We start from the raw sequence: 24,458 nt of genomic DNA on the forward strand, positions 1-24,458 counted from the left end.
ATACGGGACAGTATCCTGAAGGATGTGTTTATGACTTAAAATGCTCATATGTTAGTGAAGTTCATTCGAGGACTATTCCTCCTTGCAAATTTTAGTAGTCCTCCGATAAATGAAGACGGCATGAAAATCTGGAGATAGGGAACGAATAAATTATTTAATTTCGGATTGCTATTGATCAGTAAGATCGTCTGAAAAAGTCGTACATACAATTACTTTATTTAAAATTAAATAACCGTCGAAAGTTAAAAAATAACTGTTATACATTCATGAATGTTATCAAATGGTACGTAAACAAACAAAACAGTGGTGCGATTTCACGCGCAGAATACACACAATAGAAATATGTAACTTTTAAATTCACATAAGGTGTAACCGTGTTAAGCAATACACGCCAATAGACACGCTGAGATCAAATTCTTAGTATGTTCATGCGATGACTGCAATAATTGCCACCGCAATCGTTTTACTGCAAGCATGTCTGCACGGGTCGTCCATATTTGCTATTGCAGAACGTTAAATGCTCCAGCGTAAATATCCGCAACACGGCGTTGATGTTCTTGATAGTCGGTCGACTGAGGTTGGCTTCGTTGTCTTCCGGCTTGTGCCAATGTTTCGGGAATGGGACCGGAATTAAGTGTAGCACTGGAATATCTGGAGGAGAGGGGCAGTAGTTTTAAATATTTTAAAAAAACTCTGAAGAAAATCTGTAGAGTTTAAACTTACTTCTCTTCAAGAACGGCAGATGATCGTCCTCGATCCGATTGTACAGGGTTTGATCGAGAAACATGGGTCCACTCTTGGGATCCTTCACCAGCAGCTTATTCTCACGCAGGCTGTTTTCGATTTTGCTCAACCGCCGGTGGTAGTTACGTGTGTTGGGGAAGAAGTTGTAGAACTTGGGATCCTCACTGCCGATCAGATCGAGCAGGACCAGCAGCTGAACGCGATCAATCTCACGCATCGATTTTCCCAGCGCTTTCGACACGTACGGTGCCGTGGTCCACTTGGTCGCCAAATGCTTCGAGCCGTACAGTGAATCCGTTGCGGACCACTTCCGGAACGCTTCCTCACCATCGAAGAACAGCAGCATCAGGCTGAGGTCCGTATTGTTGCGCAACAGCTTCAGCGCGGATTCGGTCGTTTTGGCCAGATTCAGCATCATCGCACAGGGAACGGCCGAATCGACCGCACCGACGAACGCGTGCTCGCGGAAGTATTTGCTATCGTAGTGACAGGCCAGGGCAAGGTATTTGTCGGCCGCCGGATTTAGCTTGGCCACGATGTTGGTAAACTTGAGCATGCCAAAGTGCGGTGCCTTCTGGTTGAACTCGTCCAGCTCGACGGTGAAACCGAGCGTTTTCAGCTCCTTGATGATGCTCCGCTTGACCTCGCTGTGTGTGGCGGTGCCTACGATTCGTGGCTTGAGGATGCTTTTGAGCATGCTGTCGAAATGCGATTCGTTCGTGCGGGTCGACACTATTCTCATCTGCTCGAGGGTCAGCTGGGCCGTGGTCTGTAAAGTAGGAAAAACGATGATTTAGAGATAAAAACAACAAAATAATTAGAAGAAAATTAGAGATAGGTTCACGTTTCGCAAGAGTAAGTGATGCGAGGCTGCTCGTGGAATGTATTATAGACGGGAAACGTGCATGCATTTAATGGACAACTTGTTGCACCAGAAAGGCCGGGCTACATTGATCGTACTCCGTGGTGTAATTTTTATATTCACTAGCGCATCTGGCGGCGGCTGACCGAAGCATTTTGCCAAACAATTTGGAGCCGTTCCAGAAAATATGTTATTTTTCCATGTTTTTCACTTTAACTGGACTGAGAAAGCTTTGTAATTGATACATAAACATGTTGTGCAAGTATTTCAGCCATTTTCGCGTCAAAAAACGATGAAAAAACTACTTAATTTTGAGATCCGGCATGACCATTCCCTCGATGACCAAAAAAAGCTTCCACCAGTCGCCGCCAGATGCGCTAGTGAAAATCGAAATTACACTTGCGAGTACGGACAATGTCCCCCGGCCTTAACAATATGATACCGCTCGGTTGAAAGTACATTGAACTCGGCACTTGGTACATTCATGTGCCAAACAATTGGATGCAATGGGGGAGGGGTTTTGCATATTTTCGTTTGCATTCTATGCTAATCATTCGCTCAGCAGTAGGAAATTGCATCGTGATTCTGCTTTCACTTGCGAAAGAAAATTAAAATATTTATTATTTAAATCGCTAGAATGATCTATTTTAATCTTTATTTTATATAAATACACTTTTAAAAGTTGCTAAAATATGATACAGCAACTTGTTTTACTATTGATGCAAAACAAGTCAAAAGGATCGATCCGGTTGCGAAGAGCAAGGACTGTTTTATCCAATACAGTTAAAAGCATACCCACCAGCAAAACAAAACCACCCCCAACGGGGAGCCTTAATGATAATGTATGCTCGTGCTGCTACGTGTGTGGGTGGGCTGCTGCACAAAAACGTTTGTGTATGTGCTTATCAGCTCCAGGCAAAAGCTTCACCGGTAGTTTCCTTTTTTCTTGTGCGAAGCAAGTGAAAGGGAATAAAATGTATTCTGTAATATGATTAGTTTAAAATGGCTTTAAACTCCATTTTAAGCTTAAAAGGAGATTGTAAATTCTGTACTATTTTATATGTTATCTAAGTATTATTATTAAATTTGTTTATTTTAAATATTTTATATAATCATAAGATAAGAGATTGCGAGATTTAGCGTCATCGCTTTTCACCGCCATGTTCAAATTTCTGAATGAGACTTGGCCTGGCTTTTCATTTATGTTTAAACAATGTAAGGCTTTTGCCGTTTGTTAATTTAATCTAAAAGGCAAAAGTTTTAAAATGTTGAAGTAGAAAAGTAACAACAAAGCATTTCATTTTAATTGATAGCGGTCACAGTTGATTTCATCCCTTCGCGTTAGCTACCATGTGTTGAAAGTGAAACGGATCTCATGGCACACTGTGAGCAACGGACGGGCTTGGCTGAAATCTCCCACCAAACAATCAATCGGCACACGATTCCTACCTGTTGCATTGGCAATACTGTGAAGGTCACTAGAAGGCAGGAAACGAATCGTAGACACCACATTCCGCTGCTGGTGAACATTGTTGCTGCTGAAGAGTTTTAATGCTTTAATCGTGTATGTTTTTTTTCCTTTACAAACTGATAACAAGCCGGTTGTCTTAGAAGCTGCGTACGTAATCAAACACAAACAAGCACGCACAAACACGAATTACTCCAAGTCTAAGCTGCTCATGCCTTTGCGCAGTTTTGTGTCAGGTAAGTAGTGAGCTAAACTTGCTGAAATGTATCACACTTTGCAGAATAGAATGGAGCTTTGCAAGCGACCGAAACTGTATATCATTATTACATGACGTAGCCGACGCACAGAGGTTACAAAATCACGCACAAAACAACAACACCCCACCACGATCGAGGTACTCTACTGTGTGGCACGGAGTGAAAGTTACCCAACAACCGACCGAGCGCGATGACGTGCAAACGGCGAATGGTGAACACTACCCAACAGCACACTCACTGCTGCATGGCTTGGTCTGGCTCTAGGGGAACACGCCGAAAGACGCCACCCTGTTGTGTTCTCCCCACCATCACTGGCACTGGTGGGACAGTTTTTACGTCTTGCTCCATTGCTGTTGGGGGGTTAACAACGGTACGGACAGAGGGCTTGCCGGTGCGATGCATGTGAGGAATTTCCAGTCGCCTCACTGGACACAGCCTCCTTTGCATGAGTACAGTGGTGGACAAATTTTTCCATCAAGGTGTGGGATTTAAAAATAATAATTTTAAACTGCACGATGAAATTAAGGTTTTTTTTCATGCAATTTTGAAATAATTAACAAAACATTTATTTCATTAACATCATTATAGATGGTAATTTTGGCTGAATGTAACGTCTAATCAAGCTCTAGAAATAATAATTTGATTCCGACTGTGCATAGTTACCCTGGCAACGCACTGTTGAACCATTAGGCACGTGGGCGCTCAACCATGCATTATCACATTTTAAGGACTACAAACTGATAACGAGAAGCGAGAGCAGCGAGAGCGTGACAAGTAAAAGTTTACTCCATTTGATGGAATGAAAGAGCATTCCAGTGGGCGAAGAAGGCAGACGGGCTAAAACGGAAAGAAGATATCGGAAATCAAGATGCCACCGTTGGTGGGTGAGCAGCAGGTGGTGGGGTATGCGAATGTGGGAGCAATATGAGGCAGGATATCTGCGTCCTGAAATCGAACAAACAACAGCATCTGTATGGTAGATATGGCTGCGAAAAACTGGAGCAAGGACCGATAGTTTAGACACCGACGAGCAACAGTGACGGAGAGAGTGATGAGCAAGGAGTGAGGGAAGAGCATGAAAGACGGATGTGGAAAACTGTCTTAAAGGACGGCTCAAGGATACAGGAGGGAGCATCATCACGAGCAGGACCGGATTTGTGGCGGACAGCGTCGGGATGCTGTGGAATGTTTAAAGGAAGATGAGATGTTGTGGTCTTGCTTGTGATGGACGGTAATCGTTGTTCGAAGGATGTTCCGTTTGCTCATCCCACTGATCTGGTTTCGGGTGCTAGGGATGCTTGCAAATGATGATGAGCCAGTGTCTATGTCGCATCGGCCATTAGAAGGGTTCAATTACGGAATTGGTTAAATATTTATGAATGTAAAATGGCTCATAATGAACGTTAGGAAATCATTGACCGTTAATGTTAATTATATTTCTTTATTTTTGCTTCCGTTTTGTTTTTCCGCACAGAATCTCTGCCGAAGTTTTTTGTTTTGTGAGAGCCATATGTGGAGTAAAAACGTAAAAACACAATTATCAAATTATGGGTTGCGGTTCTTGATCGATTACGATTGGTTTCTGTGTGTTTCTATGGTGGTATCTTTATCGATATGGTTATTGATAATGGTAATGGCATTGCGGCTACGGTGGTTGATTTTTGCGTCCACTGGAAGTGTTTCGATCACTCGGCCACCCGCCGTCTTTCAGTAAATGAAATGTCAACTCCATTCGATTTTATTCATATTGCCTGTCGCCACCATACACATCAAAATTATTGGTATTTCGAAGAGTACAAATTTGATGTTGATGTTTCCCCCCTTTTCTGTTATTTTGTGTTCATGCTCAGTTCAGACTATTTAATATACTTTGTATAGAATAGTCGAAAAAAAGTCACTTAAAAGAGTTTGAGAGCTACATTTGCATAAAAAAATTACACAGGCCTCGCTCCAGATGTGCACAGACTGGTACAAAATTCGGACATTCGACATTGCCTTACAAAACCAAAAACATCCGAAAACGAAATTCCCTTTCTTCAACAAAAACCAACCAACCGGATGTTGCATGGGAACGCATGTGATGCCGGTTGAAATTTGTAAAACAAAAGACGCGCATGATACTAACTGTACTCTGTACTCTTGCGTCAATGGGTCGGTGCAATTCCCGCCTCACTGGTGACGGCTAGCAATCCGTTATTTTGCAGTGCGACTTGTGTGCAACGAACTGTAAAGTAATTTAAATATGTTGTCCCCTTGCAGTATTTTTTAAAGGTTTTTTGTCTCTAGAATGCTTGAATTCACTGGTACTTTTGTTCATGAATGTATAATACATCCCATAGAACATGCTGAACTTAAAAATGATGCTCGCTTATCGATGTTTCTCGCTCAGTATAAGAGTAATTAGACTTTCAGAATAAATGAGATTCTCTTTCTAATCTGCTTGAGAATAATATTGATACTTTACCATATCATATTCCTTACATCTAATATTTGAAGCGTATCTTTTTATTGTATTATAGCCTGAAAATATATCTTCTTGGTTTACAAATACTAGAACTCCTTTCGCGGTTGCGCATACATAATTCAGTTTATGAATATTTCAAAAATTCCTTCCCATGCCCTTCAATTGATTAGAAGATCAAGTAAAATGTAATGCTGAAAATACCCAATTTTCTTATGAATTTTGTGTGTATTATAAAGAAACAGCATGAAAGGTTCTTTAGATTATTTATTGACGTAGTTTAAGATTTCTCATCAATATTTTTGGATCATTGGTGGAAGAAATCAACTAGAAGGAGGAAAGACATAATTAACTTACCGATTAACAATGAATTTCTTTTACCTTTTCCCGTTATGAATGTTGTCTTTTAAATAGTATTATCATAACATTTTGATTTGCTCATTATACCGATAACTCATAAAAAGGGATATTCGTTTTCCTTCTTCATTACTTTTGTGTTTGAACACCAATTTATTAAAAAAAACTTATAACACCAAGTAAATGTTCTTTTTGCTTGAGTAATTGTATTTTCTTGATACGGTGAGATTACATTGGATAAATTACAACAATTTTAACCGTCACAACCATGTCTTCTTTCATCCCAAAAGTCCTCCGTATCACATAAAAAGCCGTCCCACTTTCGGAACGTGTCCTGCACACGCTTCGAACTGTTACGACTGTTTGGTAAGGATTAGGCGAATAAATAAAACTTTTCGTAACGTTGCAATATGCCTGCCTGTGTGTCTCGTTAGTACACTGTGCGCTCTTCTTCCTGAGCGTCTTTCCCTTGCTGAATTGAAATCTCGTTTCCTTCCTTCCCTAATATATCCTAAGTCATCTGTTTCGCATGCCTTTTTGTGTAGCTACACTGCCTTACTATACGTCTACTGTCCTTGCGAATTCGGCAAGGATTAGTTTGCTGTTGGATCCAACAGCCTTACAACTAACCCATTTTCCATACCTGATGCTTCCCTAATATCCTGGATTAATCCTAACGTAAATCTGGCTCATAAATTAGCTTCAATTCCCTAGCGATAGTGAGTACTCCTATTCGTGTTAAATACAATAGCGTTCGCGAACTCGCTATACCAAAAAAAGGGGAACTCGTAATACTTTTGCGTTTACTGAAACGGCTTCCTACCACTCCCGCTTACGCCGTATGGAGATGCTGCTGGGACGCGTTACACCATACGCTCCTTAGCACTGCACAAATTAACAAACACATAGTTCTTCGATTTTGCTGCCACCGTAGCTGCAGCTTTCAAGGATAATACTTTTCGATGCATCGATTTTGGCCACTCCGGTTGCTTTCTTATGGCGTTGTGCTTTTGCGTGAAATTTCGATATCCTGGTATTAGGAACTGTTGCACGCATTTCTGTTTTGCCGCTCCTGGTCGCGTATGTCGGCATGCGGTGTTATTTGTGCGCCTTTTCACCGGGCAGCACCTCCGTTCTCTAACCGATGACCCAGCGCGTAAAACTTAATTATGTCAAGTGTGTGCTACCTCTCTCTGAAAATCATCCGATACGGTTGACTAGAATTGTACCACAACGCACTGACGCTTTTAAAACAAAACACAAATTAAACCGAAACAGAAAAAAAATCCTTCACATTTTTAGAACGGAACCGTTGGTGCACGCTGCTCACAAACGGAGCGTATGCACTTTTCCGTGCACTTTCCGCAACCCGTGCTACCGATGGGACGGTAGCTGTTTGGAAGCGGTTTCTACACGCCGCCCGAAATCTGTTCCTCCTTGCATTGGGCCAGTGAGCGGACCGATACGCGCGAACGTATCGAACGGTTGAGCATGCTCGAACACAGCTCACCACGGGTCGATGCCCGCAGGGACGCTCCGATCGAGGTCTTGGACGTGGCGCGGGTAAATCGCTCCACGGGCAGATCGTCGCAAGTATCGTCGTCATCCACTTTCCTGCAAAGGGGAAAACAGACTAACATTAGCACTTCGCATCTTGCGAGCAGCGCCGGGCAGGCAGTACTTACTTCGTGAGACAGGGGAAGTCCCAGATCTTTTGCCCTCGTCCGAATTCTTCACCATCGGCAAGAGTTTGCGGCAGGTCGTGTCCAAGTGTTTCGGGCAGCAGCAGGGACAGCAGTCCCCCGAAGATACCCAAAATGCCCAGCACTATCAGCGGCAGGGAGGGCGAGATGTTGGCCAGATAGACGACGAACGGTGCCACAATGCTCGCGACGTAGCCCATGATGTGGATGAAGGCGACGCCCTGCGCCCGGACGACGGTCGGCAGCAGCTCGGCCGCGTACTGTAGCCCAATGTTGTATGAAATGTTCACACTGAAGCGTCCCAAAATCGCCAACGTTGCTGAGTAGGCACCTAAGGAGGGTAGGAGAATAAGAGAGCATGGGGTTTAAGGAATGGATCAGGGGGAACAAGCAGCTTCGTGCTGCAAGAACGGCAGAACACTTACCCATCGGTACCATGGTGGCGAACAGACTGAACAACCCGCTGGCGACCATCGTGCCGCAGGCCAACCATCGCCGTCCCCAACGATCCAGCGTCAGAGTGAGGAAGGTATCGGCCGGCAGCTCGGTGGCGGCAGCGACCGTGAACGTGAAGAAGAGATCGAGTCCGAGCGAGCCGACGTTACGCACGTGACCATCGAACACGAGCGAGATGGCCATCCAGATAACGATCAGCAGGATGGTGATGTTGCGCAGCCGTGGCGTCTTGAACAGATCCAGTACGGAGTAGTTGCTGTTAGCCGCCTCTTCCTCCTGAAGCCGCACGCAGCTGTCACTGAACTCCTGATACACCTTGGCATCGATCGTCTTCTTGTTGATCGTTTCAAACTTCTTCAGGATTCCGATGGCTTTGTCAATCTTACCCTGCGAAACGAGCCATCTAGAAGGGGCGCAAAAGAGGGTGTTACATTAAAACCGAGCTCAGGGGAAAGGGAATAACGGTGTGCTTACCTTGCCGATTCCGGTACCACCAGTGGGGTAAGGATGGCCAAAGCAAGCGGTGCCGATGTGACAATGGCGAACGTTTTCCAGTCTGCCAGATAGTACGCAATCCAGGGCAGTGCGCAGGAAGCGGTGGTGAAGAACAGTGCGATCGACATGTTGGCGACAAAGGTGCGCCATTTCGGGCCAACGTATTCCAGAACTGTAGCGGGAGATAAATGGTATTGGAAAGGATGTTATTTTAATTGCTGCTTACAAAAGTTTGCCAACTCATTTGCTAGATACGGAAATTCCCGGAAAGCCAACATGAAATGCCCATTAGACTGTGACCTATAGCTGGCAAATAAAAGCTAGTGAACATTTCCTACTGATATTTGCTCTGGCTGACAAATTTAATCATCGACAATTATGACAAACTGAGCACATGAAATATTCATAGGACGGCTTCGCACAGTTGATCGTTTAAAAAGCAGTGTATGATTGATGCAGGGCAACAGGTGTAACCTGTTTAACTCTGTGGTCCCACATCTGGACAAATGAATATCCATCATCCATCCGCCCGAGGGAGGAACGCTGCATTACTATCAGCGAAGGCGTTACTAATCTCGCAACTCTCTTTGCCGCCAGCAACAGTCGTCGTTGTTTAGCATTTTTAGTGTCAAACACCTCCTCCTCAGCGTTTGCCGCTGCTGTTGCTGCTAGAGGACAGTCTTGGCTCTACGGTCACGCCAAGCCGCCCTCCCGTTCCCCCGTAGTTGGCGTGGGCAGTGGTGATTGTGTTAAGGAAATGCGGGTGCTATTTTGCACACTTGCACCGCACGCACTGCTCCATCAATTAACATGTTTATTTATTCTGTCACATCATTCGTTCGAAGGTCGAACTTGTGATTTGTACGGATCGGCTTTTTTTTTGTTGCCTTATTTTTACACTGAAATGACCATTCAGTGTTAATAACTCGAACCGACGGACGAATGCATTACGATTCGGTGTAAACGGGACGGTGCGGGGGACTTACGAAGTGTTTACTTCGAATGGGTGGCTGAGGGTGGGTAGAGATGATGCCCAGACGGTATGCTAATTGGAGCAAGAACAACACCATTAGAATTAGTAACTAGCACAGTGGCGTTAGCGGGAGGGCGAGACAGTGGGGATTATGCATATACGGTCATCCGGAACTGCACACCTGTTGCTGATGGATAGTAGTGGATCATCACGATAATAACTAGTTCTGGCATTTCACGTACTCGGTGTATTGGAGCTAGACATTGTAATTCCCAACCCGGGAACGGGTTGGTGTTTAATAATCATGGAGCTGGTTTTATGTTAAATTGCCAATTCGAACGCACGTTTGTAACTGAGGCGGCAAATTATGGATGTCAGGTTGTGGCACTGTTGCCTGGCGGCAATATGTACAAATGACCTCAATCAACAACAGCGTGCTGGTTGTGCACAGTTTGACATCGAGAAATGAGACTGATGATTGGAACTCTGTTTGCAAAGATGCGGTCGGATATGGATCTTGGATCCATCGGCTTGGGGATCCTGTGCAGCAGGTAGTGTACGCAACGAGTGCTATAAATTGAGCACTGGATCCTAATACCCATTAGCGTGGCAGGCAGTGAGAGGCATGACAAGGACATTTGTTCGCTCCCTGCTGTGTAGACGATCTCGATCAATAATGACACCATTAACGGGGTACACGCAAAATGGCACTAGAATGGAACACAAATTTACGACAAATTCTGTCGAGCCTTCGTTCTGATTTTATCGTCTCCGTGAATCCCGTCCGAAGGTGTGTCACGCCGTAACGGAGGAGACCGCAGCACATTAAATTATGCGGAACATTCTGTTTGAATTTCTTTTTCGTTTTTTCGTTTTTGCAACCGGCCCAGCACCCTTCCATCCATTTATCATAAATTAGAATGGTCCTTCGCGTTGAACGTTCGCCAAGCCGGTCGTTGCGGGATGTTCTTTGTCTTTCACTTCGGAGCTGTCGGAGTGTACGTTTGTTTGGTGGCCTTCGGGCGGGGAGCAAGAATTTAACTGTCAGCTGTAGCATACCGCAACCGTTTCATATAACAGGCCAGTTTTTCACCTCCCCTTGATAGTGAACCGAATAGCAGGATCATTCAAGAATTGGAGTACACCGGGGCCAGATGAAGTGTGTGTAAGGCATAATAGTGAAAGGAAAATGGATGGAGGAGAAAAATACGAAACATTTAAATGACCATTAAGTGGCCGAAAATCACCTCACCAGGTATATGAGGGCGCCTCAATCGAAGAAGCTAGGATTGGAAGTACTTTATGAGCATCCACGTCTCCTATGTGTTAAGCTCACTCACAGTTTTGCACTTGGCTCACGCTGGAGGCTACTGGTTGGAGCTGTCCACACACACAAACACATGGCCATCAAGCGTGGACGGCCTTGAACGGATCCGAAGCGGAGGCACTGGTGGTGGTTTGAGTGTTTTAAAAAATTCGCGGTCACCGCAACATTCACATTCGAAAATGGAGCGGAAATCATAAAACCGGAACGAAAATCAGCTTCTTGTGTGCAGGAGCTCTAGCACAATGGTGCTGGAAAAACTTCGCTGATCGAAACCAATGATCGTTGTATGAGGTGAGCGAACTATACATTTTGAACAAGTTTGAATTGATCAATGAGAGAGATCTGTGGGCCCTTTACATCACGGGAAGCCTTTCCGTGCCCCAAGGGGCCCCATAAAGCAAGCCGACCAGTGGAGCCTTAATGAATGAAGTCACCATGTTTGGTGGTTTCTGACCTTCACTTTGATCCCCGCGTCAGAAGGAAATCGCTTTTCGGAGCCCGAAAAGCCTGAGCGCAAACTTGCTAGCCGATGGCCTTGCCAGATGGTAAGTTGCACGGCGTTGACATTCCTTAACTGGGCCATATGTAACCGTTGCCTGAACGTACTTGAACTTGGTGCACGGTGCTAGGTTAGTGACCGCAGCCCGTGTTGACGTGTGCGTCCGGAGAGACATGGCGGAGCCAAAACACTTGGAAGAGGTCGAAGTTGCTGGTCGCATAAGCACCGGAAATCGACCAACCCGCAAGGTCTAGATCTCGTCTACAGCACTGTATGGAAGGTGGTAGAGAGACCTGAATCAAGTGGTGAGGTTAATAAAGACATCATAAAATGATCCAGCGTGGCGATTATACAATCGTGACTATTACGTTGCGAGCGTAACTTCCATTGATCGACAGTAACAGGCCCACAGATTCTGTCAAGAACTACTCGCAGCTCGTATGGGAGGCTTCATAAAAAAAGCTTCATGAGAATGCATTTTGTTGGACCCATTCTAGACATTGTAATTATCGTCACCTTATCTCTCGCCGTACGATGAAGTCATACGCATTTAAACACGACGCCATGGAACCTTTCGCAAATAAAAGTGTTTTGCACATTGCATTTACTTTGTGTTCCCACTGGGACGTATTGCGAACAGAGCGAACGGAAGGGCCTGTCGTGCAGTTATAATCGTCGCATAAAATCTTTTTTTTTTATTCTCGTTCATTACCATCGTCAACGGTCTGGCGGTAGAGAACGTTGCCTGCGGTAAAATATTAACTCAATTTGTCGGTTTAACGGTGGCCTTTGCTTGTTTGCCGTTATCATAAATCTGTCCGGTTTGTGTGAAAATCCCCAACCTGGGCTGGAGACACGAAAAATAACCCTTCTAATTGTATGTAGAGTATGCATTAAATAACCCGTTTAAAAAATCGACAAAACGGTTGAGGGAATATTTATTACTTGCTGGTGGTCAAATAGCTGGGCGCACCTGCGCACGGAAGGCAGCAATAAGTTTCCCGTCCCGACTTCACAAATGGTCTATTAGGTTATCGTTACGTTTAAGCTAAACGGATTGTCTGCCGGCGCTGAATTTATCACCCACGTTCATTAGCAATTCCACGCAATCGTAATGCCGGGCAGCAGCAGCAGCAGCAGCATTACAATCAAAACCATGCACGATTTTGATCTCTTATCGGACGATTGCAGTAGTGTTAAATTACTAACCTGTGGTGTAAATTAATTGCTCAATAGCACGATCGGTACCGGCCGACCGACAAGTGATCGAGATGGAATCGGGTTAAGTACACGCTGCCGAACGCATTCTTTGACACGATTAACTTATGTAGTTACGGTTGTCGCTTATCTGTGGTGGACTTGATCTAATCGAATGAGCGTGCTGTAGCACGTGCTAAGTGTGCTAATTGGTGCGAGTTGTTAAGGTTCCTTTGGGTATCTTAATGAAATCGCGACATTTTGTCATTTTGTGCTCTCGTGCTACTTGTAGTAAGAGTTACATTCTTCATGAACTATGTGGGTAACCGATGCCACATTACCTAGTCTATATTTGTATGCATTCTAGCACCAAGCACCGGTAGAAGGCTTGTAGTACACGGCACCATAAATCCTTCCCATTCCAAGGCAATCACCTTCGCTCACCAACCGGCTGCCCGAGGAATCGAGCGGTGCGGATGAGCCTTTGGTGGGGTTTGCCGGCTGGGGAAGGCATTAAATACGTTTAATAAGGTCGCATCAAAGTGCAAACAGTGCATGCATGTGCCGGCCACTGCCAGTCATTCTCACACGCAACCATGCGTTGGTTTGGTTAGAATGAAGGGTTAGAATTAGTTCGGACAGCAAAAACCCCACCTGTCTGTCTCTAGTTCTAGGCAAGGATTGTGTGTATTAGAATTGTATCTGGGGCATCACATGTGGCTTGTAAATTGATATTATAAGCATATAAAATGAAAAATGTGTGTTCTGATGTAAGTCCTTACCTAAAATGTACATCATGGTGAAGCAGTTGTCGAAGGCAAATCCGACCAGAAACCGGCACAAGCTGAACTGCCAGAAGTTGCCGACGAATGCGGTAGCGACACCGGCCGCAAAGCCGATGAGATTGCACCCGGCCAGGGCGGGAATGCGCCCGTAGCGATCCGCAATCCAGCCGAACAGCAGGCCACCGACGATCGCGCCCAGGAAGAAGATGGACTGAGCCAACGTCGGCAGATAGGCATGATCGCAGACCCATTCGAACTGTGCAACGAAAGAAAGATCCCATTAATAACTTCACACTACTTCCTTTGTCCCTTGTCGCCTGCCTCCCGCTCGTTTACTTACATCCGTTGCAGCGGTTTGATACGGTACGTCCGTAAAGTTGTACTCCCAGCCGTGCCGGCAGGGTTGCGTCGGCCAGGACGGATCCGCTTTGCGTATGTTGTTGGCGAGCACCTCGGTGAAGTTAACGGCATACATCGTACACTTGCTGTAGCTGATCGGTGGGCTTCCATCGCCGACCACACCAGCGTCCAGCTCTGCTCTGTACGACTCGTCCACGGGAATGGCTAATGCTCGTCTGGAGTTGAAAGGGAAAGAGGCAAAGGAAAGGCAGGTTGTTAACAAACAAGGATGGCTATCGTTGGATGGGGAATTACTCTGCTCACGTTTACGGCCACCAGTCACACAATCTTGTTGTTGTTGTGGTGGCTGGTGGCAGTTTCTATGTGTACACGATAGTTAGGCATTGGGGAACAGCAACCTCCATTCGTGCGAAGATGAAGATCATGTGCAAAATCACGTAAAAAACAGAACCGTTCGCTTCTTCTAGCACACTGATGAGCAGTCCAGCAGACACGGAACAAAGAAAAAGGCGATCGTTTGCTATGCTTGTGCATCCTTGAGATGCTACGAAAGTCATTGCTCCTACCTAGGTACCCGGGCTGGCTCCCGGGATTTGGTTTCCCTTCACTCGCGAGCACAGTCAATGAACCGTTGAGGTGGTTCCAGGAGATAATTGGAATGAGCAGGAATGAGAGTTAGCTTTTGCACGTGTGTGTGTCGAAGCTAACATTTGTTGCTTTTGCAAATCGGTACAAGATTTATTATTAGAACACAACAGACGCTGCTGTCAAGAATCGATGAGAAGGCAAAAACACAAATGATAGTAATTTGATCCTTTCTGACTATCGTGGTTCTTGTTTGGTTGTTTTTTTTCACGTCAGACCCAATGTGCGGTTGCAAATTCCATTTCGTTGATCAATTTTCACGATCCATAGCGAGTCAATTCACCCTTAGCTTGATGTTGGCTTCAAAGTTCCGATCCGGCAATCCAAAGGCCTCTACCTCCCCTAAAACCATCGTAGAATCAATTTCTAATCAATCGCCGTTTCGCCGGCAAAGGGGCCAAGTTCCGTTTTACCACGACTTCTTGCAGTGCGAATGCAAACAGTGGAATTGAACTGTAAGCCCAGTACCCGGAAGTTCAAACTGGCGGAACTGGCGCTGCAGGACCCAGGGCAACCGAGAAACCATTAGAGAGCGCCTCCTTCAGCTAACCGCCAAACCGCCCGGTTAGCTTATTGAGGTTATAAAGTAGCTGCGGGTTTGGGTTGGTTAGCAACAAGAGGGCGTTTATTAGCTTCGGATAATTAATGTCTCCGTGTCGCTCATTTGACTGCAGTGCTAAAAAGGCTATTATTTATGAAAACCCTTACAGACTTGGTCGCGAAGCAAAAGCTGTAATAAAAAAAGGTGCCGCGGAATGTGCGAGAATACTGTAAGCCGTTAAACAGGTTTAGCAACACAATGACTCTGTTTGTGTTTTTTTTTTTGGCAACTTTTGGCTAATCCTTCATTGCTGGAGTCAAGGGGAAGACATTCGGAATGGGCAAAGGAAGTCAGGAAGTCCGTCATGACAAATGTATTTTGCTGAAAGTCAAGATTGACAGGGCAGCATAAATTAAAGGCATGGTCCTCACGCAATTAACCAGTTTTTACAGCGCGAGTCTCAGCACAGATATCTGGTTCTAGAAACGAAAAAAAACTTGATTGTCAAATTATCTAAATTCGTGACTAAAGATCGCCCATAGCAAACAAATGCGAGCCCTTGATTATTGAAAAAAGATATCAATATTTACTCCAATGCCCCTCTCGCTAGCTGTCAAGATCATGTTCAGAATCGTGATCGTGTTCAAGATATGTTCCTCTATACGGCGTCCCAAACGCCAAACACCCGTCTGTCGTAGTTTGACCAAACCATTCTTCAATCGCCCTTAATCAAGAACTCATTGGCACATTGTAGACGGAAATTGAATTAAACAATAACTTCTGCTGAAGTCTACTAGCTCTGCTAGGGCGTCGGGAAGTAGCCCCAAACCATGGACACCGCACTTCCGAAGACAAACGATTCGTTTCACGCCAAAGACAAACCGTTCTACCGGCCTGTTTGTGTGTGTGTGCGCGTGTTCTCTTGTTTTCTTGCCACGGCACCCGGACACGGAGACGCACGTCTAAGAGGAATGGATTTTTTAATCGAATTTCAAGGTTTATTAAACAACAGCATCGGCCGGTGATCGCTCCCCATGCCAGCGGAACAGCATTGAAAGGGAAGCCCTTTTTCACGGCTATGGTCAAACCATTAGGCAGGTGGTAGTTGGTTGCGGTCAGCGTTGTTTTGCTGTTGTTGTTGCTCTGTGGCTCTATTTCCGCATCTGTATTGCGTGCGTTTTTGTCCCGCGTGTTCGGACGCGTTGTGTTCCTTTGTAAGCGGAAGGAGAAGTGAGGTGAGTTGAGCGTTTAGACTTTTTTCGCCCCTATCTTAGCTAATTAAGGTGCACGCTTCTATTTAGGAGTGTGGTATCATAGAACAATTCTTTCGACACCTTGCGATATGTCAATGCAGATCATTTGAATCATTTATAATCCCCAGCGGCAAAGGTGGACCAGATCTACCAGATTATCCGCCTTGACGGGGTTTATCGATTGTTTCAATTGTGTGCCTGTTTGCGCTTTTTCGTTTCAAGGGATTCAAGCGATTTGCATGATTTTGGACAACTTTTTTGGAAGCTGTCCAATGTCGCGATGACGCGTTTGTCCGCGACCGGTACCTCTCAAGCGGTTTTATATTGGCAAAAACACTTCCCCTCCCGCCGTACACGGTGACTTGTTTGGTGACAGGCATTAAAAAAACACTTTCAATTTGCGACTGGGTGGTGTTTATTTTCTTCTCTCGGTTATGTGTGTCTGAGGTTGTTTTGTTTCAGTTTCGTTTGGGGTGGGTCGGGTGTTGTTTCTCCCTTAGCGCAATCCTTTCGCTGTTGACGATATTTATGCCAACAGCATGAATATCCGAGTGAATTACGACAGTTCTAGAAATTCCATCCAGTTGACATCAGTTTTGAATACAGTTGAAGCCAAAACAAACAAGTTTTATGTGTGGTTTTATGTTGATCGAATAAAACAATCAATAAACATGTCTGTGTCTGCATTTGCCATAAATTATACTAATTTACATTCTCCATGTACAAAACAGATGGAAAGTAAACTAATCATTCTTCTCAGAAGCTTCTCGTTTGCCAAAAGGCTTTGAAGGAAACACATCCATTGACTGACCTCCGGATGTTGAAACGAATCACGAACTTCACGAATCTAAACCATCATCTCACCCGTCTATCAATCAAGTGCAAAGGTGCGCTCCTTCCACGCGTGTGTCCTTTGCAAATCAACTTGGGCACGATTTTGTTGCTTCTGACGCAAGCGACCATCCCGGATGTTTCCTGCGGACGGATCCTGCAATTGTACCACATCATGGGGCTGGCAAGACGGTTAAGCAATGACGTCAGCGCGTCATAAAAGCCGTAACGGAACGGACATGAGAAGGATTGGTTTGTTTTTTGAACACGTAACACCCCGCGTGGTACACAACAGACAAAAGCAAAAAAGTTACGCAGTTACAGCACATATGGTTACCATCGATCGAAACGATCCTTCCGTACCTTTACCGCTCTACTACCAATTTCGGTCGTTCTGCTTCCTGTCTTCATTTCCGGGACGAGCGCCGGGGTTGATGTACGAAATGGGGCTTCCCCATTCCTTATCTAGATTGCTGCTGGCGGTGCCCCGATTAATGGATCTCCCGCTTGGATGGGTTTTGTGTTCTGTATTACGGCATCGCCGCATCGGACGGTCGGGCAGTTGTCAAACCGTTTTTAAAAGACACAATTTGGAACCACTTCCTAGCGGCAGCAGTGATAGAGAGCCATTCGCCCCAAATACCCTTTACCACGTGACCGACCATGACACTTGGTGTGGGGCCGCGCTAGATAAATAGGTCGTTGGACAACGCTTGAACTTCCTAGTGTGGTGTGGAATTCCATGAACAACACAGACACACATACGTTATGTCACACCCAATGTGTAACACATGTTTGATTACCGTAAATTGCTCCTTCCCCCCCTCACAAATACCAGGTGGGGTGGCCCGGTAGAAGTAGTTCTAGAGGTAGGTTTGCGCCTGCACTTGGCTTGACTTACTCACCTCGGACTTTCACTCGAGTGTAGCTGGGGTATAGCCCTCTCCCCTCGCACCGTGAGCTTAAGTGTGGCGCGCGGCATGACCCTCAAAGCAAACATACACACATAAACCTGACAATGGTCCGGATTTCAACGCGCGGTGTGGCCGGTTTTTCTACTCCATAAAAAAAACATACAACACAGCGCCAAAGCGCCACGAGCACGCGCCAATGCAATGCGCGGCAAGTTCTGCACATTGCCAACATTCACGTGTGCTGCTGTTTGGGAGGAGGAGTGCTGCCACTGTGCAGTACAGCTTAATTGCTGTACCCTCAAGGTCCCTCTGCGGGGGGTAGGGCATACGTCAAGAGCCGTTCTCAATTTTTGTAGCCATATTCTACCCGATCACTACAAGCTCATCCGTTTTCATCACGAGGCGTGCACCGGCGCGGTTGGTGCGCTCGGGCGGCGTGCGCAAGCCGCAAGACGCCCGGTGCAACCATGTGTGCAAACAACAATGGCCGAAGGCGGAGGCCCACTGCCCATGTTTGCGCTGCAACATAAACTCAATTAATGCAGCTGCGGTGGCGTTCGATTGCTTGCAAGGATTAGGCCTGAATTGTAGATCAGAACAACTCGATTAGCTTGCCAATATCATGTGTGTGTGTGTGTGTTTGTGTGGACCGTTTTTTGTTAAGGACTCTTGCTGTTTCTTCTTGCCAGTAGCAGTGCACAAGTGTACTTGTGACTTGTAAACCGTCCAAAGGCTCATCGCGACATGCGCCAAAAGTCCTTGAATGTTTTGAGCATTTCCAGTGGAATTTCACAATAAAGCGTGTACTGTTACTGCACACAGTGCAAGGGGATTTCCAATACGGCCGCCCCGAAACCCGTCGTCATCGTTGGTGCTACTTGCGCCGTGTGCCGTTGCGAAATGTCTATTTCACAACGAGCATAGATAAATGAGGCCATCTTGTTTGCTGGTGGGGACCGGCGGCGGCCCCCTCTGTGTGTGTGTGCACTGCTCTAGCAGCGAACGTGTTTTGACACGGGAGTAGTGGTCAGCATGAGCTTAAGCATTTTTACCTATATAGCACGATAGTATCAAGCAACCTGCTAACGGGGCGGCGGCATTCGATTACTCACGATCGATCACACACCAGCACACCCACCCCGTTCCGGCCTTAACCTAGGCGTGCGGTATTTCAATCAAAACTGCGCACGCAATTCGCGCTTTGAGTTCTTGGGAGGAGGAGGTTGGTTAGCCTCTCGCCAGAATGAAAACACCTTTTGCTGCACATTATACGCACCTGTCAGAGCGCACACGATGCACTGAGACGTCCAAGAGGCCCAGTTTGACCTTAAACAAGCTGACACCCACCAGAACAACAGTCCCCGCCCGATCTGAAGGAAAAATGTTGAGCCGAGATGAGTCGACACTTATCGGAGGCACAAAAGGGGGAAGAGCGCTTTTCTGTGTGAAATCGGCTCAAACCTTGACGGGAATGGCAAACGGGCCGTGCGGGGTGAGTGTGCCGAGTGGTGTGCGTTGTCCGGCTGCTTATTTCCCGCACTCGGACGCGGAGTAGTGCGTCTTTGAACTTCAATTTCTGCTGCAGGCTTAATTGGCGTGATCCGTTGCGATTCTTTGCCACATTGGGTCTCAAGCACACAGTTTGTCGCAAAGCTAAGCAAGCAAGCAAGCAAGCAGGCAGACAGCCACACGGTAGCTGCTTGCGCAGGTTTGGCTACGCGGGGAAAAACACGTTTGCCGGTCGCGCAAGGTGCGTTACCTCGAATTTGGGTCAAGTTGAAGTTGAAACTTTTCGAATAGTGCATCGCGCGTGCTTAAAATTTGGTGGCGCTCTTTTTTCCCCCCAAGCGGGCCGTTTGATTCGTTTGTTTGGAAGTGGATGAGCCTCGCGGATCAATCGATCAGTAATTGATCGCACACAACAATAACCACACACACACACGCCGGGAGGGTGTCGATAGAGAGACCGATGGACCGGCAATTAACCGAGATGGCTCGAGAGCGCCAAATTAAACGATCGAACCACGCAGCTCAAATGAAGCATGCCAGTGGAAACTTGGCATGGCCAAGCAGATTGCGTAAAGAGGGTATGATTTTGGAAGCTAGAAGCGTACTCACAAAACAATTGCGAATAATTATGGGCTCATCTGCCCATACATATTGACACTTCAGGGTCAATGTGGCCGTTTGGCTGTTGCAACCAGTTGACGTTGTGCGAGCAAAATTACACCGAAAATAGAAGCTTTTTGCTGGTGGCAGAAAGCATGACAAACATGCTGTACCATGTCACGGCGGGTTGTACAAATACACATCGCTTGAACGAGCGATCCAAGAACTTTTATGCACGGGCTGCAGCTATTTGTAAGTACACGTCCATAGCACGTCGCTTTACGTACGTTGTACTTTGTGCCGTTTGTGCATTGCAAACGTCAATGGCACAAGCTCTGCCTCAATGATTTGTAGTAAACGCGATGCTACTAATGCGCGAAGCGAAGCAAAGCAAAACAAAAAGGAAGTGTCTGAGATCCGGCATGTGTGGTGTACCGCGCACAGTGCACTTAGCGGCCGCCAGCAACGGAATCAATGCACCCCGTTTGTGCAGCATTGCAACGCGAAGGGAGGTTTTTGCTACTGCAACACACACGATGAGTGCATTTTATTCTTGAAAGAAAATGCTACATTTAATAGACCTTGCTTTGGCGCTGAATGAGGAAGTAAATTGTGTGCAGCGGGTTTGTGCGTCTCGTCTGCGGTCGAACGTAATGCACCAGTGCACTGAGTCATGCTTGCAGGTCGTAGCAGTACACGGAAGCCAGCGTGATCTTTAGGCTGGAATTTCACACCGCCAACCGCAAGATCAGTGCCGAGTGCGGCCATGCAGTGTGAACTTGCAAGTACATCCAGCCGAAAAGGCACAAGTCACAAAGGTAATCTGTGTCCAAACTGTATGCCACAGCCTGTGTGGTACATCCTTCGATCGATCGAAATCAATAGAAAGCGTTTTTTGTTGTTTGTTTTTTAATATTTCCCACCAACATGCAACGACACACACCATATGGCAACAGGTGATCGTGATGCATTGCTGTGTTTTTGTATGTGTTTCGTTTTAGAGAAAAAAACGGCTGTAGAAGAAACCCCCAAACACATCGGCAAAAAAAACCTTGACAGAGCCATTGCTGCTGCTTCTACCGTCGATCACAATCCGCGCCCGTCATCACCTCACCAACGACAAAAGAGTGTCCGTGTGTGTGTGTATGTATGGCCACGCTCTAGCGGGCTTAGTTCAGAGACGCTTCGACGCTATGGACAAAACACAACGGACGAGGCAGGCGCATCATATGCGGACACCTTGCCGCGATCGCGTACTTAGAGGGCACCGTCGTATGCACAACCTTACGTGTGGGTGTGCTGGCTGTGACGACACGACGTCCGAACCACGATTAGTGCTTAAAGTTCACTTACACACACTCAAAAGAGTGCTTAAAACCCTCGATCGGGGGACGATTGTGCCATGGAACTCATCGAACCAAAGAACTATCGTGATGGCGTAGCATGATACTGACCAAGGCAACCACTACTAACTACGAACTCTAGTACTACTACTACTACTACTACTACTACTCACAAACACACGCTAAAGCACACGTACCTTTCTTCCACGGACAGGTGCTGCAGTTCCGGCACGTAGCACCAGTGCTCCTCCGGCACGAGGGTGATGAAAATTTGCGAAAAGTACACGAACGCCACAAAGAACGCGAACGGTATCATCAGCAGGAACAGTATCTTCTGATATCGGCCAAACTCGCCCACGTGTGGCAGCAGATCGTCAAAGTCTACGACCGGTTTTTCGGCTACTGCTGCCCCCGTGCTGGCGCCATTGGTGGCCACCATCACGACACCATGCTGGTTGCTGTTCTTTGTCTCCTTGCGCAGCTCGTCCTCCTGTTCCTTGCCGGCCTGCTTCTCCGCCGCCTGGGCACAGTCGCTCACGAAGCCATTGTTGATGAAGGCGTTCAGCTTCAGGTTAGCGCTTAGATTGCTCAGGCTGGCACTGTTGTTTAGGCTCGGCTCGTTCAGCTCCCGCTCGTCGCCGACGTGCACGACCGGAATGCTTTCCTCTGGTTTGGGCGTCATTTTGTTTTGAAGGGGTGTTTCAACACGTGTGTATATATCCTGGTGCTATGTGTGCACTGGTATAGTGTTTTAGAGTAGTTTCGTTTTCGTCTTCACTATGAAGTGCGCTTTAGTTTTGGTGAAAAATCACACACATACACCCACTTGCACACTTAAATGCGAAGGATATACACTCACTTTGCGGAAGAACTATAGAGGCAATGGGACACACACACAAATACACTGGGTTGTCCGCGTTTGCTCACACTTTCTCGAATCTTTTACTGTTGTTGCATATTTTACTCGATTCCTTCCGGGTACGGCTATTTTGCAGAACCGCAACAATATACAGGCACACTTTTCGTGGTACTTCACTCCTGGTCACTGGTTACACGATCTTTTTTTTTTTGCTACTACTAACCTATCCAGTACGGTGTTTGCGCGCGCTAAACATCCGTAAGCGACAGGGGTCGTAACAAACAAACAAAATCGCGATCTATCTTTTATGTTTCTTGTTCTGAACCACGCAAGTGCGCTGTTTTCAAGCGGCCTCACTCAGCTTCAAGCAGCTTCAGCTCGACCGGGTAGTGTGCGGATCGGACGTTTAATTGAGTCCGGTTCGATGCCGCACCGAGGATATATAGGGCTATTAGCGGACCCGTTGCGGAGAGCCGAGATCTCTGAGCTGAGAGCAAACAGATTTTGTCGCTGCTACTGTCGCTGCTGCTGCTGCTGCTACAGGTGCGTGAGAGACGGTGTGACACACTCGCAGATCGCTCGATCTCTCGGGCTCCGTCTAGACGGCCCGATCTCGCTCCGAAGGATACGCGCTTTTCCGAGATCGAGGTGCTCCGTCTCCGTCTGGCCACAGTAGAACGCAGATCCACACACAGGTACTGTACACCGCTTGCCACCAGTGCGTAGACTCTTCTGTCTGGGGCTTTGGCCAGTGGTACTGAGCTTACCTTACCTGCGGTACGTGTACACAGGTAGCTGAGCCATTCTTCTATCGCACCCCGTTTGTTAGGTGGCTTTTTTCGTGCACGTGAGTGTGTATGCGTTTATGGTACACCTTCTTACCCCCGCTACCCATCATAAGACACGATCGTACAGGCGAGAGACGGCACGATCGGTTCAATCCGGCTTACCACTACCCCTCCATTCGATTGCCCCGTTTGAAGCGCGTCATGAAGCCGGCCGCTCTCTCGCTCAACGGTTTCGAAAAACCAGCTTCGCTCTCAGTACGTTCGAGCGCACTGTAGAGGAGTGATCCTCTGGGTCGGCAGGGTTGACGGAATCGGTACGGGCACAGTATGACCCGCGCAAACCCGGCAGAGACCTGCTATGATACGGCTGGATTTTCCCAACCTTTTTACAACCGACTTTATGGAAGGGAACAACAGCTGCCCCCCGGGATATTTACTGATGCACATAATGGTCTTAGCTGTGTTCAGCAACACTCACACTATGACTCACGCAAAGCAATCGTTTCTGCCTCATGGGGGAAAATTCAACGTTCAACGCACAAAGGATCGGACGACAGCAGCAAAGTTTTGGATTTTTGAAACGTGTCTAGTAATAATTTGTTTTAAATTTTCCCGCTGTAAATCCCCGACACCCTGGCCCGTAACACTTCTAAGCGGGGTGCGATAGGTTCGCTTTTTTCTCGTAATAGCATTACATATTTGCACGAGTGTTTCCAAAAACCGATTGCCAATTTCCATTAGCACCCATGGGCCAGGGATTTCGGTTTGGCACATGGTTTTGCACGGAAAAAAGGGAAACACGTGTCGAAAAATGAAGCTATGTATATACACTTGATGCTCATTGTTTTGGCGCGCTTGCCAATTTCCCATCCGCGGCTGGCCAGCCAACAACGCATTAACTGTGAAACATTTAACACGTGGCGTGTTTTTGCCTGTGAAAACATAGGCTACTACAGCACGAGAAATCGCAAATAATATTGTTGAGCACCGTTCAACTCTACAGCTGAGTAAAGGGATGTACGCAGAGGGGTCGTTTTTGATTGATTCCTCTTAATTTGAATTCACATTCCACTAAGAACGTTTACTATGAGCGGTTCCGTTGCCAAAGGCGGCTAACCTAAATGGTGAACGTTTTTATTCTGTATAATTTTTAGAACAACATTAGCGGGTTTTGCTTCACGCATTCGTCTGGCCTGATCGATTCCATTATTCCGTGACTGCATCTGTATAA

At 46.5% G+C, this 24,458-nt stretch overlaps 2 protein-coding genes across 3 annotated transcripts; both read right to left on the minus strand.

The window, feature by feature from the left end:
• Positions 1-189: 189 nt before the first annotated feature.
• Positions 190-3,692, minus strand: LOC121594011 (glutaminyl-peptide cyclotransferase-like). 2 transcript variants are annotated; one of them, XM_041916843.1, is made up of 3 exons: positions 3,056-3,692; positions 724-1,513; positions 190-651 (listed from the first exon to the last, which is right to left on the minus strand). In XM_041916843.1, exons 1-3 carry the CDS (start codon positions 3,134-3,136, stop codon positions 464-466), a joined length of 1,059 nt encoding a protein of 352 aa, XP_041772777.1. In that variant the 5' UTR covers positions 3,137-3,692; the 3' UTR covers positions 190-463. The 2 variants fall into 2 exon arrangements, with proteins under 2 accessions (XP_041772777.1, XP_041772779.1); XM_041916845.1 differs by lacking the exon at positions 3,056-3,692 and adding an exon at positions 1,589-1,691.
• Positions 3,693-6,335: 2,643 nt separating this feature from the next.
• Positions 6,336-23,168, minus strand: LOC121593452 (carcinine transporter). Its single transcript, XM_041915786.1, has 7 exons — positions 21,778-23,168; positions 13,925-14,159; positions 13,582-13,840; positions 8,783-8,975; positions 8,278-8,711; positions 7,835-8,183; positions 6,336-7,763 (listed from the first exon to the last, which is right to left on the minus strand). Exons 1-7 carry the CDS (start codon positions 22,260-22,262, stop codon positions 7,559-7,561), a joined length of 2,160 nt encoding a protein of 719 aa, XP_041771720.1. The 5' UTR covers positions 22,263-23,168; the 3' UTR covers positions 6,336-7,558.
• Positions 23,169-24,458: the final 1,290 nt, after the last annotated feature.

The sequence above is a fragment of the Anopheles merus genome, chromosome 2L (genome assembly GCF_017562075.2).
Source record: "Anopheles merus strain MAF chromosome 2L, AmerM5.1, whole genome shotgun sequence".
NCBI lineage: Eukaryota > Metazoa > Arthropoda > Insecta > Diptera > Culicidae > Anopheles > Anopheles merus.

Coding starts and splice junctions, on each gene's coding strand:
- LOC121594011 (XM_041916843.1), bottom strand. CDS start 3,136: ATGTTCACCAGCAGCGGAATGTGGTGTCTACGATTCGTTTCCTGCCTT. Junction 1,514..3,055: donor CAGTATTGCCAATGCAACAG/GTAGGAATCGTG, acceptor CCTACTTTACAG/ACCACGGCCCAGCTGACCCT. Junction 652..723: donor TCTGCCGTTCTTGAAGAGAA/GTAAGTTTAAAC, acceptor CCTCTCCTCCAG/ATATTCCAGTGCTACACTTA.
- LOC121593452 (XM_041915786.1), bottom strand. CDS start 22,262: ATGACGCCCAAACCAGAGGAAAGCATTCCGGTCGTGCACGTCGGCGAC. Junction 14,160..21,777: donor CACCTGTCCGTGGAAGAAAG/GTACGTGTGCTT, acceptor TTTCAACTCCAG/ACGAGCATTAGCCATTCCCG. Junction 7,764..7,834: donor GACTTCCCCTGTCTCACGAA/GTAAGTACTGCC, acceptor TCCCCTTTGCAG/GAAAGTGGATGACGACGATA.